The following is a 15,239-nucleotide window of genomic DNA, read 5'->3' on the forward strand; positions in this document are numbered from 1 at the left end:
GGCAACACATCCATCAGCTTCTCTCAGTCAAGAGTTGTAGCATCCATCACTGGAAGTAGTTCTGGTGTAGAAATGAGTTGATTATATTTACAACTGATAAATGGATCTTAACATGAAGTAACTGATAAAAGAAAAACTAGCAAACACACATTTGCCCAAAGTGCTGTTTGAGATCTTAAATTACAGGTTAAATGATCTAATGAAATCAGCTGTGTTGGCAGTATCAGATATTTCCCTCTACATGATACTAACTCTGGAACCTGCATTTACAAAGGTTTGGCTTCCATTATCATTTTGCACTTTAAAACTAATGTTTTTGAGAGTGATGTTACGGTCTTTGATGCTACAGTAACTAGATGCTTGATTGGTTATTATTAAAGTCTTTAATGGCTAATTTATTAAGTTTTAATGGTGCGACTCGATCATGAAACATCCACAGAGGCCCTGTGCTCTGGTTCTCAGTCACGGTTTTATTCTGCAGTTTGTTTTCGTTTAGTTTCTCCAAGTAGCTAAGTTAGCTAGCAAGCTACCTAGCAGCTGTTTAACAATTCAAGCGGGTCACATCCTTTGGAAGGTGATGCCTTCGTAAATCGTGTCCTCTGAAGACAGCAAAGACTGTGAAGGTTGAACCAAAATTGTACGGGTTGGTCTACGGTCTACTTTCTTTTGGGTTTGCGATGGGTTGGGCCACCTGTTGGACCCTTCATTGCCCCGGAAACTAGGGACGGCTTCGAGAAGGGAAAGCCTTGTCACGTCACTGAGACACAATCAGTCTTCGAATGCAGCGTTCGAAGGATCGCGACAAGATGTGAAGCTCTGTGATCGGATGTTTCTGACTGAACTGCACCTTCACCTCCTTCAGTTTTTATGTCTCAGGTTTCTTGTTCCTTTGACTTTTTATCTACAGTCGTTCATGTTTTGTCCTGATGAAGCACAAGAGCTGAGACTTGAACAGGACTTCTGTTGTGGGAACACTTGACGTTGGGACACTGTCACAACTCTGGAACTGTAGTTCCTCAAACATCTTACACAACCCTCACCCTGCTCTCCGCTCTGTTCGTACATGTCCTTTGAACCAGATTTTAAAAGTAGAACAGCTACTGTTTTTAATTAAAACTTCAGCTCCTCTCCTCTGAGAAAGGAAACCAGCCTGGATGATATCACGCTGGTCAGAAATCATAACCGTCTCACATCGTTATACAATAGCACCTCTGATGCTGCTGATACTGATTGGCTCCTGAAAATCTGCCTGGCAACAAGACTGTTTTGACTGAAGCTTCCATCACATGGAAAAGAGCCTTAGTGTTGCTGAGAAGTTGAGACACACAACAGACTCACATGAAGAGAAAGAACGAGGACGTTTAATGAGTCAAATCCCTGAAAACCCAAAAACAGACTGAAAAATACACAGAGATTATTTCAGCTAAGTCCAAAAAAATGAGTTAATTTTCCATCTGAAGTGATTTAACAGTGAACTGCACAGAGATTTAGTTTGATACCACTGGCTTAAAGTATTGTTTACATTTATATTTCATATCCATCTGTCTATCTCTCTGTTTATCTCTGTATCTGTGGTTGAAAACCTTCAATAAACGTTCTCCTTTGCTCCAGTTACATTTTTCCCCGAGACATTTTTTTCACCCTTCTCATTTTACCAGCTGCATGCTGGGAGCTGGCCAAGCTGAATTCCTGGCTGCCGAAGCCTGGCCTACCTGTATACCTGCACACAGGTACGCCGCTCTCTGTGAGGGGTAACGTTACCAAGCCGACCCTGAGCTCCGCCCAGCCCTCCACAATAACCAGGGCCTCAGAGGTGACAGAAAGAGGCTAATGCGAGGAGTCCTCCGGCGACGAGTCGCCAGCACGAGACAGAAACCTCGTATCTGTTGGTGCAGATGCAAAGCAACGCTGAAACATTTCTTTGCTTTTCTGCAGAAAGACTTCTAACTGTTTTCTGAGGAATAATCTCAGAATATCACATTTATTCAGTATTAAATTTCATCCACCCATTTTACACCAGCTGTCCAGCTCCAGGTTGTGTTGGCATCGGGCTCAGTGGACGTTCAGACTGAAAACAGCCCTGGGTTCAAAGTGTTGTTCAGGTACTAGTGTGACAGAAAATACAATTCGGAAAGTCCGGTCGAAGTAACAGATTGATGCATTTAAAAGCTTAACTGAGCCAAAACGCTGTACAGTGGTTTGGAATAGAAAGTGTTTTGTCAGTGGTCTGAGTAACAGCTGTTTCTGTATTCACTGAAAACAAGAATGCACTTGTTCAAGTTGAAGTTAGGCTTTTTTTTAGAAAGTACACATATGACCAAATATTAAATAGGAATATGCATGTCAATATGTTTTTATTGGCCAGTGCAGCACTTTACTGAATGATGAGCCAGGTTGAGCTTTTTTTCCAGATGACACTGCGACTTTTTGCCGCTCTCTGTTGGCGTCCTGAAGTCAGTTTGAACGCAGCCTTCCACAATAAACAGAACAAGGCCACGACAACAAAACCGGCATTACTGCTGACGCTGCACCAATCTGCCTGATGACCTCTTCTCTATCTTGTCTCTCTTAAACAAGACCACATCATCTGCAAAGAAAATAAACACATCATCTGCAAAGAAAACAGGCGCCACCATTCAGGCGCAGCCTAAAGGTCACTATCCAAGAAGTTTTCAGTTTCATCTCATTCATTTAAGAGCCGATTAGATTATCTTTTATCTAAAAGATAAAAAAGATGAATATGAAAAGTAATAAGCTTTGATCGGGGAGAGATTCAGTCAGTATGAGCTCTGATCTCCGTCAGAGACGCTGTGACAACATGAGGTTTGTTTTTACCCCCGGATCAACCCTCAAGACAACAATCTGACAACAAAACAGCCGAAGGACTCGGTGACAGCACATGATATATGTGAAATATATGTCAACTCATCTCAGATTCTGCACATCCTTTGTGTCACATCCTGTTTTGTCACATTTCGTCCTTCAGCTGAGTCGAGTCACGTTGACGGAGCTCTACTAACAAACAGGAGGCAGAGGAGATGTAAGGCCTGGTTTACGTTTCAAAGCTTTCAGAGTTAAACTTATTTTATTCTGTTTCTCATTTGACTCATTTATGTTCAAAACCTCCAGAGATGCTGCTGATCACAGCCTGAGCAGAGGACGTGAAGCCTTGACTCTGACCTGAATTCTCTTTAGCAAAGAGAAGAGCCAAAGAAACTCAAAGTGTCCTTTTTATTCCACATATTCTTCTCTCTTGTCAAAACCTGCCGCCTACATTACCCACAGTGCAACTCAACTACCAGCTGTTCAGTTGGAAATCAGTCATGCTATTAGCGGCTAATACAGCCTGAAGCCTTAGCAGCTAAGCTAGCAGGACAGTGACTTAAAATCTTTCTTTGCAGTTTATGTGAAAATTAATTGTGTTTTTTATTTAAATGTTTTACTGTCAATTGTTTCATTTAATGTTTGTATTTTGTTGAATGGAGCAAAAGAAGAAGAGTGTGAACTGTCCCAACCGATCCCTGCCACTGCTTTGTTGATTTATAAGTCAAGTTGGTGTAAATTAACTTTTCTTTGCTTCTTTTCTTATTAATATACTCACATGTCCAAGTCATGTAGTTAGTGAAGATATTATCTTTAGCTATTATAGTATTCAACATATGCTCAACCTGTGCTCAGTTTGATCCATAAAAACTCTTTTACCATTTGTACTTTTTTGTTTTAACTTCATGTTTTTTTGTAATACTATAATATGTATCATTTATTACTCATCTTACACTCTAAATATTACATTTTTATCTATTTTGTCATGTTTTCGGCTTTTTTGATATAGTAAAGAGGGAAGTGTAGTTTGCTGACTTGCTATGACTCTTCACAGTAGCATTCAGTGTGATATATCAAATATCTGCAAGGATGTGTGAACTGTATTTCACCCTTGAAATTAAGAATCATTACCTTTGTCTCTCTCTCTGGGTGACACTTTCACGTTCATGTCAATGTTAAATATTTATTCATTTCTTTAATCGTCCATACTGAAAAAATGAAGCATGTTCCTGGATTAACTTTCCATCAATGAGACTTTGAATGAGTTTCATTCTCAATAACCATCATTAATGAGTGTTTCTCAGTTTATGAATTAACCAGCAGAGTGAGTGGACTGAGCGTCTGTGGTTGTAGCTCAGGAAATTATTTTCCTTCACTCTTTCTTTTCTCTGGTTTGATGTTTGTTTGTGTGTCGCTCTGTGACACAGTCGTGGGCCGGTGCCGTCAGTTCAGTCCGTCCTGTTAGAGTTTGTTTCCTGTTTGTTTTCATTTCTCTTGCAAATAAATATTAAAATACATAAAAGTTCCAGTTTGATGTTGTAAAAGTTTTATTTGAACATGGACATCAGAAAGAGAATCATCATCATCATCATCATCATCATCATCATCAGAGGATGTTGGTGAGTCATTATTTTCAGTCTTTCCTCAGTTCGTTCTCCCTCTCTCTCTCTCCCTCTCTCTCTCTCTCTCTCTCTCTCTCTCTCTCTCTCTCTCTCTCTCTCCTCTCTCTCCTCTCTCTCTCTCTCTCTCTCTCTCTCTCTCTCTCTCTCTCTCTCTCTCTCCCTCTCTCTCTCTCTCTCTCTCTCCCTCTCTCTCTCTCCTCTCTCTCTCTCTCTCCCTCTCCTCTCTCTCTCTCTCTCCCTCTCTCTCTCTCTCTCTCTCTCTCTCTCCCTCTCTCTCTCTCTCTCTCTCTCCCTCCCTCCCTCTCCCTCTCTCTCTCTCCCAGGTCGACCTGTCACTGAAGCCCCTCCCACGTCCTCCTCTGATGTCACGGCTGTAAGGTGTGTGTGTGTGTGTGTGTGTGTGTGTGAGAGAGAGAGAGAGAGAGAGCTTATTTAAAGGGCTGCCTCTCTCTCGCTGGGCGATCGACACCGGCTCAGCATCATCAGCTTACCGCCTGCTGCTGCTTCCAGGGAATAAACTCTGAACAGTCTGAACAATTTTCCTCAGAGACGTCTGTGAAGAAACAGTCAGTAAGACTGAGTTTACTGATTTCTTTGATTCTGACTGACTGGCCGTCTTTTTGTTTTTGTGACTGACAAACAACTTTTTTGTTTTACTGGCTGATTTACAACCAACCAGAGGGACTTTACTGACTGGTTCACTAACTGGCTGATTAGTTTACTGACCGACCATTTACAGGACAACTATTTACATATTATTTACCTGGTTATATTGTGCAAACTGGTTTATAAACTGGCTGAATTGTTTACTGACTGGTCGACTGGTTTACATGTTGTTTACTGATTTACTTTGCTGGTCTTTTAACTGGTCAAATGACAGGATTACTAACCAGCTGTTTCTTCTACTCGAGTGACTGTTTGTTTCTTTACTTCTTACTGACCTTCTTAACTAGTTACTAGCTATGTCTGGTTTTCAGGCAGGTTTACTGACTGGTTTACAGAGTTAAAAGTTTATTTAATGAGTCAAACTTTACTGGTTGACTGACCTAGTTTGAGTGTCCACTGGCTGGTTTACTGATTAGTTCACCGATTACTTAAGTAGTGTGCTGACTTGGTAACTGGTTTACTGTTTACTTGTTGACTGGTTTTGTTCAGTTATCATGTGTATTTACTCAGTAAATGACAGGTCCAATTGTGATTGTTTCACTGACTTGCTGACTGCTTTACATATTTTTTACTGACTGACTCTGTTAACTGGCTTACTGAGAAAGTTTAAGGCTAACCGACTGGTTTACTGAGATAACTACTGACCTTTAACTCATTCTTTACCAGATAACTTATCTTATTGAACTGTTTGACTGTTTTTTACATTTCAATCATATCTCATGTATATGAACAATTTCACTGCTTTGACTAGTTGTTTTTTATTTTACAAATTAACTGTTAATCAGGTGACTTACTGACTGTTTCAGTGCCTTATTGGCTGCCTATAGTGCCAGGCTTAAAAATGTTGGCTAACCTAGTGACTAATGTCAGTTTACACACTGTTTACCACTGTTTTACTTAATTTGTCTGTTAACTTGTTTACTGACTGGTTTACCCCTTAACTAACAATTCTAGGGATTAACTGTTGACTGAACGAGGCTAGTCACTTTTTACTAGTTGATTGACGTAAGTTTTTACTAACTGTTCACCAGTCAACGGGTAGTAAACACTTATATACTTAATACTCATGAATTGGTTGGAGTTTTTACTGGGTGACTGGTTTACTGCCTCATTTGTTTGATTTGTGATTGGTTCACTAACTGCCTGAACTGGTTTACTGACTGATCTATAACTGTTTGAGTTATTTACTTTGTTAACTGGTTTACTGACTGGCTTGCTGATTTTTCTTTTTTACAATACAATCATGTCTCACGGACATGAATTCGCTGACTGCCTGGTTGGTTAGTTTGTTTACAAATTACATGTTTATTAACTGGCTGGTCAGGTTTAAAACACTGGCTAATTTAGTGAGTGTTCACTGATTGTTTAGTTTCTTTACCGTTTAGTTCATAGTCATGAAACATGCAATATATGATGCGGTTTACTGACTGGTTCACTCATCGACCTGCAGGTTTAGCAACTGGCAGTTTATAGTTGACAGATTTATTGAGTGACTTTATAACTTGACTAATCTGCTTATTCTTAACTAGCTGATTTGGTCTTGTTTAACCTATTTCTTGACTGGTTTACTGACTGATGTATATATTGACTAACAATCAAGTTTTAGTAACTAGTTGTTAATGGCTGGTTCATTGAGTCACCTGTTGACCTCCTACTCATTCTGCACTAGTTGACTGAGTTAACTATCCACTGATCTAGTGGGTCCTGATGAAGAGGTTAATCTACAGTTTGCACGCTCAGTAGTGTCATGTGTGTTTACTAACTGGTTCTGACAGTGTTATCATGTGTTAAGTATACAGACAGATGTATTGACAAATTTACTGACTGTTTTTGTTGTCTGTGTTTCAGGTGCAGAAATGTCTCTGCTGTCTGTCCTGCTGCCTCTGACAGGTACACCGTTCTATTCTATTCTATTCTATTCTATTCTGTTCTATTCTATTCTATTCTATTCTATTCTATTCTGTTCTATTCTATTCTGTTCTGTTCTGTTCTGTTCTACTCTATTCTACTCTATTCTATCTACTGATAGTCTACTAAAGTCATTTCTTTCTTTCTTTCTCTCAGTATTATGTATTTGATAACATGTTAATGTAATGTCTCTTTCTTTCTTTCTTTCTTTCTTTCTTGTTTTCATTCTTTCTTCTCTCTTTTTTCCCTCCCTCTCACTCAGTATTGTGTATTTGATGGCAGGTTAATGTGATCTCTCTCTTTGTCTTCAGGCCTTTTCTTCTTGATCTCGTCATCGTTTGGCTCAGAGTCCAGCGGTCAGTCCTGAATGTTACGTGTCTGTTTGTCTCTTTCTCTTTCTTTGTATTTGTTCCTCTAGTTGTTGTTTTTTAATCAGTCTCTGTTGATACTTGTGGTTTTGATTCAGATTAACAGTAAGTGTGAGCAACCGAACTGACTGTAAACACACCTTAAAACATGGAGGAGGATTTAAACATAGAGTGTGTGTGTCTGTGTGTCTGTCTCTGTGAGGACCAATGTTAGTTTTAGGGTTTATGAGGACATTTTCGAGAGGTGATTTTTGTCCAGTTCTCTCTCCTTCATAGAGGCGTCTGTGGGTTTGGATTTGGTTTGAGAGTAAAAGTCTGAATTAACTTTTTTGTCCAGAGTTACAAAAACATCTGGGTGATGGATTACATCAGTAAGGGTCCCCACATGTACTGTAAAAACGAGTGTGCGTCAGGGTTTGTGAGAACCTGCTGCTGTATCACTTTACTGATCCAGGATCTGTGTGGAATCAGAAAAAGACAATATGATCTCAAAAACTGAGACCAAAGACACAACACTATCAGTCCTGTGAGCGCCCCCTAGATGCTGAAACGTCCATTACATAATGAAGTAATTTAGAAAACGGACAACGTTCAGTGCTTAGGACTGGTCACACCAGACAGTGGCTGCAGTTGTGTGGTTGTGGCTAGTTTCATGCAGCAAGATTAAAATTCAAATTTAATTTGTTAAATTAAATTAAATTATTAAATTAAACTTAAGTGGTTGCACATTATATGACAAGAACCAGGAGTTTATCCACCTTTGTTTTTCCCCTGGCCTAAATTTTTCGACCACGCCCTCGACCATTATTGGAGACCCAGCTTGTAATTGACTCCTGGTTTTTATTTGAGTAAAAACAATAATTTCACATCATCAGGCCTCTAAAAGTTTTCCAATAAATCAATCTGAGAGCCATAATCAGATGTTTGTCTGGAGGGTGGAGCGAGATGAAGGGTTGATCTTCAGGGTGAAAGTACAGGAATCAGGAAAGTTGATGTATTTGTTCATGTCATTTGTGTTTGAGCCTGAGTAACTCAACTGAGTTAATGTGATATAAACATGAACAGAAACACACATGTTGCTAGGATAATAATGTGTTTCCTGCCAATGGAAAACTTGTGTGTGCGTCGTCGTCTCTTCTTCTTCTTCTCTTCACTGTGATGAATTGTTTTCAGAGGTTTTTAAACACAGTCCCTCAGTGTCTGTGGACAGATGAAGGTAACTTTAAACCTCCCTGTATGACTTGTTGTTGATCCTCAGAACTATTTTTTCCCGTGTTTATATTGAGCCTGAATCATAAAAATGTCTGAAATTTAAACTAAGCACCCGTCCGTTCTTTCTAATAGATGAAACAGATGAAAAGCTCCTTTTATCCTCTGTCAGTCCTTTCAAAGAGCAGATTTGTTTTCCTGACTGTATTTCAATGAATAACTGACTCTCATGAATAGTATTATGTAACACTGAACTCTTTTTATACCCTGACGTCAGTTATGTTGCTTTTTTGACTGATCGTTTTAACTGTGACAAATTAAAGGTCTTAAAAACCAGGTGATGACATCATTACCATGGTAATAACATACCTTTGTTTTTCACCATCAATTTAAATTTTGCTGATTTTCACCACTAGAATATTTGAGTTTTGGTTGTGTCTAAAATATTGTAAAGAATATTTTTTTGTGTTTTTTGCACAAATCTAAGCAAGAAATTACAAAGCAGCACAGACACTGTGGTGATAATATAATGATAAATTATAATATAATATTAAAGTGTTTTTTTTTGCATAGGAACAACCCAAATTTTCTAGGTTTTTGCATATGAAAATCAAATAAATAGGGAGCAAAAGTTCATGTACAGCAAAACTACATTATAAAATACATTTTATTTCATTAAAGAAATTCTTATTTAAATATAATTCATAAAATATTTTTAAATTTGTTTGATAAAATAAATTTAAATTTAAATTTGTTTGTTTTATAAATGTAAACAACTCATTTTGATTTTTAATTTATCTTACCAATTTAAATCACTTTAATCATTAAGGTACTATAGAAGGAAAAACATAAATGAAACTAAAGAAGGATGAACAGGAAGAAATTAATATGTTTACATGTTTTTGCAGTTTACATCATGAATATTAAAAAAATGTTGAAGGAATAGTTCAACATTTTGAGAAAGTATTGAGAGTATTCCTGAAATGTTGATGTCACTTTTTGATCAGTACCCTACCCGATCACCTGTGTGACCCGTGGAGCCGACCTGATGGATGACGCTGTGGTGGTGTTATGTCCTCCAGACTGCACCCAGTGGAGGGTGTCAGTGTTCGGGACGGGAATCTACGCCTCCGTCTCCTCCGTCTGTGGAGCTGCTGTGCACAGGTAGGACTAAAAGTTTTTAACCTAATTTCTTTCTTTGTATCAGATGATTTTTAAACAAAGGCAAAAAAAACTGGAGAAAACCAGCGAGAGGTTGTTGATGTAAAGTGTCAGTCACAAGTCTGAGCAGAGCAGGTGCACACTCGTATACTTCAAGTCATACAGCGAGGATTTGTCTCAGGAGTGCATTCAACCATAACACTGATTACATTGTGCATTGGTCTTAATCAGTTTGCCAGATGATCAGCATTAAGAGAAGTGACCAACCAATGAAATTCCAGATTATCTTAGAAACTGGATCATATCAACATTTTGGTCATTCTGACAACTGGTCCTGCGAACTTTAGATTCAGGAAGTAAAAATCATTCAGCAGGTTTCCCTGTGTGTAGATCCCCCCGCACTCAGCTACAGCAGTAAATCTAGGGGTGAGTTTCTGTGTTTGCTTTGATGTACTAACTAACTAACTAACTGAAGGTTTCAGTGGTTTCCCTGAGTGAGTCCACCTCTCTGAATTAATGCTGCAGAGTTGACGAGAGCAAAGTTAACCTGACCTGAAGTCAGTTCACAGCAATGAGAGAAAGAGCCAAATGTTTCTGTTGGACGTCTGAGAAAAGCAGCAGCCGAGCGTTTTCAAAGTCCGTCAGAGTGAAGCCATCCAATCGAAGCGGGCGTCTCTTGGTGCTGATTTGCTGAGGTTTAGTTTGTCGGACGGAGTGGATGAAGACGTGGAGAGGGCTGAGGCGGAGTCAGGAGTGTTTCTGGTGCACTGGGTGTAGATTTACACACACGTGGATCAGACACTCAGTTCTGCTACCGGCAGCAGCTGAAGACGTGACATAATAATGAGCCGCGTGAGTCGTGCTGTCTGCTGGAGCTCGACAACACAGCAACACCATGAGGGAATGTGCAGGAATGAGGGATTAAGCTCTCAACCCTGAATGACCTCCTCCTTCCTCTACAGAGGGCCTCCAGGGGCCCCGAGAGGAAAAACACAGGCACCAGCTCTGCTCCCTCAGGATCCTCCCTTCACTCCTTCAGACCTCATCTTCCTGTCATCTGTCTACTTCTGTTTAAAAACACTTTTCTCTGAAGTCTGACTGAACGTTTCCTGTTTCCTGATGGTTTTTATGTTTTTTATGAGATCCCTTTATTTCATGACTATCTTAAGCCGGACTGTGGTGCAATGAATTCTGGGTAAATAAAACTTCTTTCAAAGTAAAAAATGGCCGACCAAGGACCCGCATCCAACCGACCGCTCAGCCCCGTTTACCCCAGCTGAACATGTTTGTCTTTGGGAAGAATTCAACTACAAGGACGTTTCACTTGAGAAATTCGGTGAAGAGCAAAACAATGAAAAGAAAATTTTGATTTGGAAAAAAATTAGAGCTGGACCTGGACTATCTGAGACATCAGGGAGAAGGGTCTTGGTAAGAGAGGAGACCAATAACCTGATGGTCGGTCTGAGCTCCAGAGATCCTGAGTGGAGAAACTTCCACCCAATTCTATGATGCTTAGAACTGAAGCCCAACAGTTCAGTCCTGGTCTCATCAGACCAGAGGATCTGGTTCCTCTCAGTCTCAGAGTCCTTTAGCTGCTTTCCTTCGAGGAGAGGCTTCATCTGCCGTGATGATCGTCCTTCTGGAGCTCAGCCAGAGTCATCAGCTAATAAGTGCAGCTCCAGAGCAGCGGCTGGTTTTTGGGTGCAGAGGAAATAATGAAACTGACATGTACTGTGGGGGTCAATGAGGGCCGACCAGCAAATTTTTGCCCCGGGGCCCCTCAGGAGGTTAATCTGGCCATGATCTTAGTGAGCACAGTGTTATTAAAACGATGGCCTGAACTCTGAAATAAATGGATTTTAAAAAACAGCATGATCCTGTAACTGACTGACAACAGTCAGCTGACCGTGCCGTCTCTTCTTCCCTGCTTTAAAGTTTAAAGTTTGATGTTTTTGAGTTGTGTCTCTGGTCCACAGGGGGGTCCTGGGTCCGTCCGGAGGCCCCGTCAGGGTCCACAGACTGCAGGGACGACACAGCTACATGAGCTCCTACGCTCATGGGATCCAATCACAGGCCCTGTCCCAGTGGACCGCCTCCTTCAGCCTCACCAGTAGGTGGAGCCACACTGTTGATCCACTGATCGCTCTGTTGATTGATCAGAAGGGGTGTGGATCCATCGTTAGAGCTGATGTCACTGGTCAAACGTCTTCAAATTATTCATCGAGTCCAGAAAAAACTAGTCAATGAGCTGAGGAGTCAATTGACAAAAAAATCTATTTTGATAATTGATTAGTTGTTTAAGGATTTTAAAAAGCAAAATATTATGATAATGTTGTATTTATTATATAATAATTTAACAAAAAAAAGGAAAGTATGTGGAAAAAACGTAGCGTCATAAACTGATGCATAATCTATAATAAAGTGTGTGTGTGTGTGTGTGTGTGTGTGTGTGTGTGTGTGTGTGTGTGTGTGTGTGTGTGTTACCAGAGCCTGTTAATGTTCCATTAGAGCTGACCAGTGACACCAGCACCACAGCTCTACCTGCAGCTGCACAACCAGGTAACTCACACACACAGTCAAACAAGACGTTAATCAAGCAGGAAGTGGCGATGTGTATCACGTCTTTTCAGAATAAATGTCACATGGATTTTTCTCCACATCAGTCTGACTGTACAGGAGGTTATAATGTTGTTGTAATTTAGTTCTGGCTGAAGCTTCTAGATACAACAGGAGAATGATGTTTGCACCAGACAGACTGTTGTCACCTCAGCTGAACTATGTGTGTGTGTGTGTGTGTGTGTGTGTGTGTGTGTGTGTGTGTGTGTGTGTGTGTGTGTGTGTGTGTTTGTGTGTGTTGCAGGAAAGAAACCACTGAAGAAGCCCTCAGTGAAGAAAGCTCTGCATGGCGGAAATAAAGGTACAAATTAAGACAAGTACAAACATTTGGCCAAATCACTTTTTTACATATTTCTTCAAATGTTTGTGCTTTTTTACTTTTTATTTCATTAACTTAAAAATAGAAACGAATTCAATGTGCAAAAGCTTTGACACTAACTTCCTTTGAATCAGTGAGACTCTGTGGGCTGATGTTAAGTCAGTCAGGAACAGAAAGACTCTGAGCTGCTACACAGTGTTTCTGCTCCAATACTTTGTGTAGTTTTGTTACAGCTTTGTTTTATATACATAAAACAACATTATTAAAAACATAGAATCAGGAAATGTGACAGTGAAAATATCGACTTGCGTTCAGACTGTCAGATGGACATCGCCATGGTGATGGACAGCAGCAACAACATCGGGCAGCGACGGTTCAACCTGCAGAAGAACTTTGTCACCAAACTGGCCGCCATGTTGAGAGTCGGACCAACAGGACCACATGTAGGCCTGATACAGGCCAGGTCAGACACACATTAACACACACACACACACACACACACACAAAGACACACACACACACACACACACACACACACACACACACACACACACACACACACACACACAAAGACACACAAAGACACACAAAGACACACACACACACACCCACACACACCCACACACACACACAAAGACACACACACACACACCCACACACACCCACACACACACACAAAGACACACACACACAAACAAGCAAAGACACACACACATACACAACCATTTTAACATTTTTATGCCATACTATACTATGACAATTTTATGTCTTACTATGCTAAGAAGTTTTTTGACGTTTTTTTGTCATATTATACTATGACGTTTTTATGCCATACTATGCTATGATGTTATTTCACATTTTTATGCCTTACTATACCATGACTTTTTTCAACGTTTTTATGCCATACTTATACGATGTTTTTTGAAGTTTTTATGCCATATGACGTTTTTATGCCATATGATGTTTTTATCCCTTAGTATAATTTTTAATTTAATTTTAATTTTTTTAATTTTTAAATATTTTATGTTTTTTGACGTTTTTATGACATATTATACTATGACGTTTTTATGCCATACTATATATGCCATACTATACTATGACATTTTTATGCCATACTATATTATGACGTTTTATGCCTTACTATACTATGACGTTTTTATACCATACTTATACTATGACTTTTTTCAACGTTTTTATGCCATACTTATACTATGATGTTTTTCTAAGGTTTTTATGCCATACTATACGATAACGATTTAATGTCTTACTATACTATGATGTTTTTTTAAGGTTTTTATGCCATACTATACGATAACGATTTAATGTCTTACTATACTATGATGTTTTTTGACATTTTTATGACATATTATACTATGACGTTTTTATGCGTTACTATAATATGAAGTTTTATGCCTTACTATACTATGACGTTTTTTGATGTTTTTATGCCTTACTATACTATGAAGTTTTATGCCTTACTATACTATGACGTTTTAATGTCTTACTATACTATGACGTTTTTATGCCTTACTATACTATGAAGTTTTATGCCTTACTATACTATGAAGTTTTATGCCTTCCTATGCTATGACGTTTTTTGACATTTTTATGCCTTGGTATACTATGACGTTTTTTGACATTTTTGTGCCTTACTATACAATGACGTTTTAATGTCTTACTATACTATGAAGTTTTTATGCGTTACTATACGATTAAGTTTTTATGCCTTACTATATTATGATGTTTTTTGACTTTTTTTTTTTTTAAGTATATTTTTTGGGCTTTTTATGCTTTTATTTGACATGACAGTAGAGAGACAAGAAATGGGGAGGCAGAGAGGGGGAATGACATGCAGTAAAAAGCCGTCCCATGCGGGACTCGAACCAGGGCCAACTACTGTCAAGCCTGTAGCCTCGACACATGGGGCGACTGCTTAGACCATTACGCTACGCAACGACCCTGATTATGACATATCATACTATGACGTTTTCATGCCTTACTATACTATGAAGTTTTATGCCTTCCTATGCTATGACGTTTTTTGACGTTTTTATGCCTTACTATACGATGACGTTTTTTGACGTTTTTATGACATATTATACTATGACGTTTTTATGCCTTACTATACTATGACGTTTTTTGACATTTTTATGCCATACTATACTATAATGTTTTTTGACATTTTTATGACATATTATACTATGACGTTTTTATGCTTTACTATACGATTAAGTTTTTATGCCTTACTATAATATGACGTTTTTATGCCTTACTATATTACTATATGACGTTTTTTGACATTTTTATGCCTTACTATACGATGACGTTTTTTGACATTTTTATGACATATTATACTATGAAGTTTTATGCCTTACTATGCTATGACGTTTTTTGACATTTTTATGCCATATTATACTATGAAGTTTTATGCCTTACTATGCTATGACGTTTTATGCCTTACTATGCTATGACGTTTTTTGACGTTTTTATGACATATTATACTATGAAGTTTTATGCCTTACTATGCTATGACGTTTTTTGACGTTT

The 15,239-nt window shown here is 38.9% G+C and overlaps 1 protein-coding gene across 3 annotated transcripts in view; it reads left to right on the plus strand.

The window, feature by feature from the left end:
- The first annotated feature begins 4,885 nt into the window (after window positions 1-4,885).
- Window positions 4,886-15,239, plus strand: part of coch (coagulation factor C homolog, cochlin (Limulus polyphemus)) — a 30,579-nt gene continuing 20,225 nt past the window's right edge. Inside the window, exons 1-8 of one of the 3 annotated variants that reach the window (XM_056392727.1) lie at window positions 4,886-5,015; window positions 6,960-7,001; window positions 7,331-7,375; window positions 9,604-9,760; window positions 11,734-11,867; window positions 12,245-12,316; window positions 12,618-12,674; window positions 13,008-13,155. In XM_056392727.1, coding sequence (XP_056248702.1) covers window positions 6,968-7,001; window positions 7,331-7,375; window positions 9,604-9,760; window positions 11,734-11,867; window positions 12,245-12,316; window positions 12,618-12,674; window positions 13,008-13,155 — 647 coding nt within the window. In that variant the 5' untranslated portion in view covers window positions 4,886-5,015; window positions 6,960-6,967. Of the gene's footprint in view, window positions 5,016-6,590; window positions 7,002-7,330; window positions 7,376-9,603; window positions 9,761-11,733; window positions 11,868-12,244; window positions 12,317-12,617; window positions 12,675-13,007; window positions 13,156-15,239 lie in introns of those variants that run through there. The other 2 variants (XM_056392728.1, XM_056392729.1) reach the window with 2 other exon arrangements.

Source organism: Seriola aureovittata, chromosome 13, assembly GCF_021018895.1.
Source record: "Seriola aureovittata isolate HTS-2021-v1 ecotype China chromosome 13, ASM2101889v1, whole genome shotgun sequence".
Classification (NCBI taxonomy): domain Eukaryota; kingdom Metazoa; phylum Chordata; class Actinopteri; order Carangiformes; family Carangidae; genus Seriola; species Seriola aureovittata.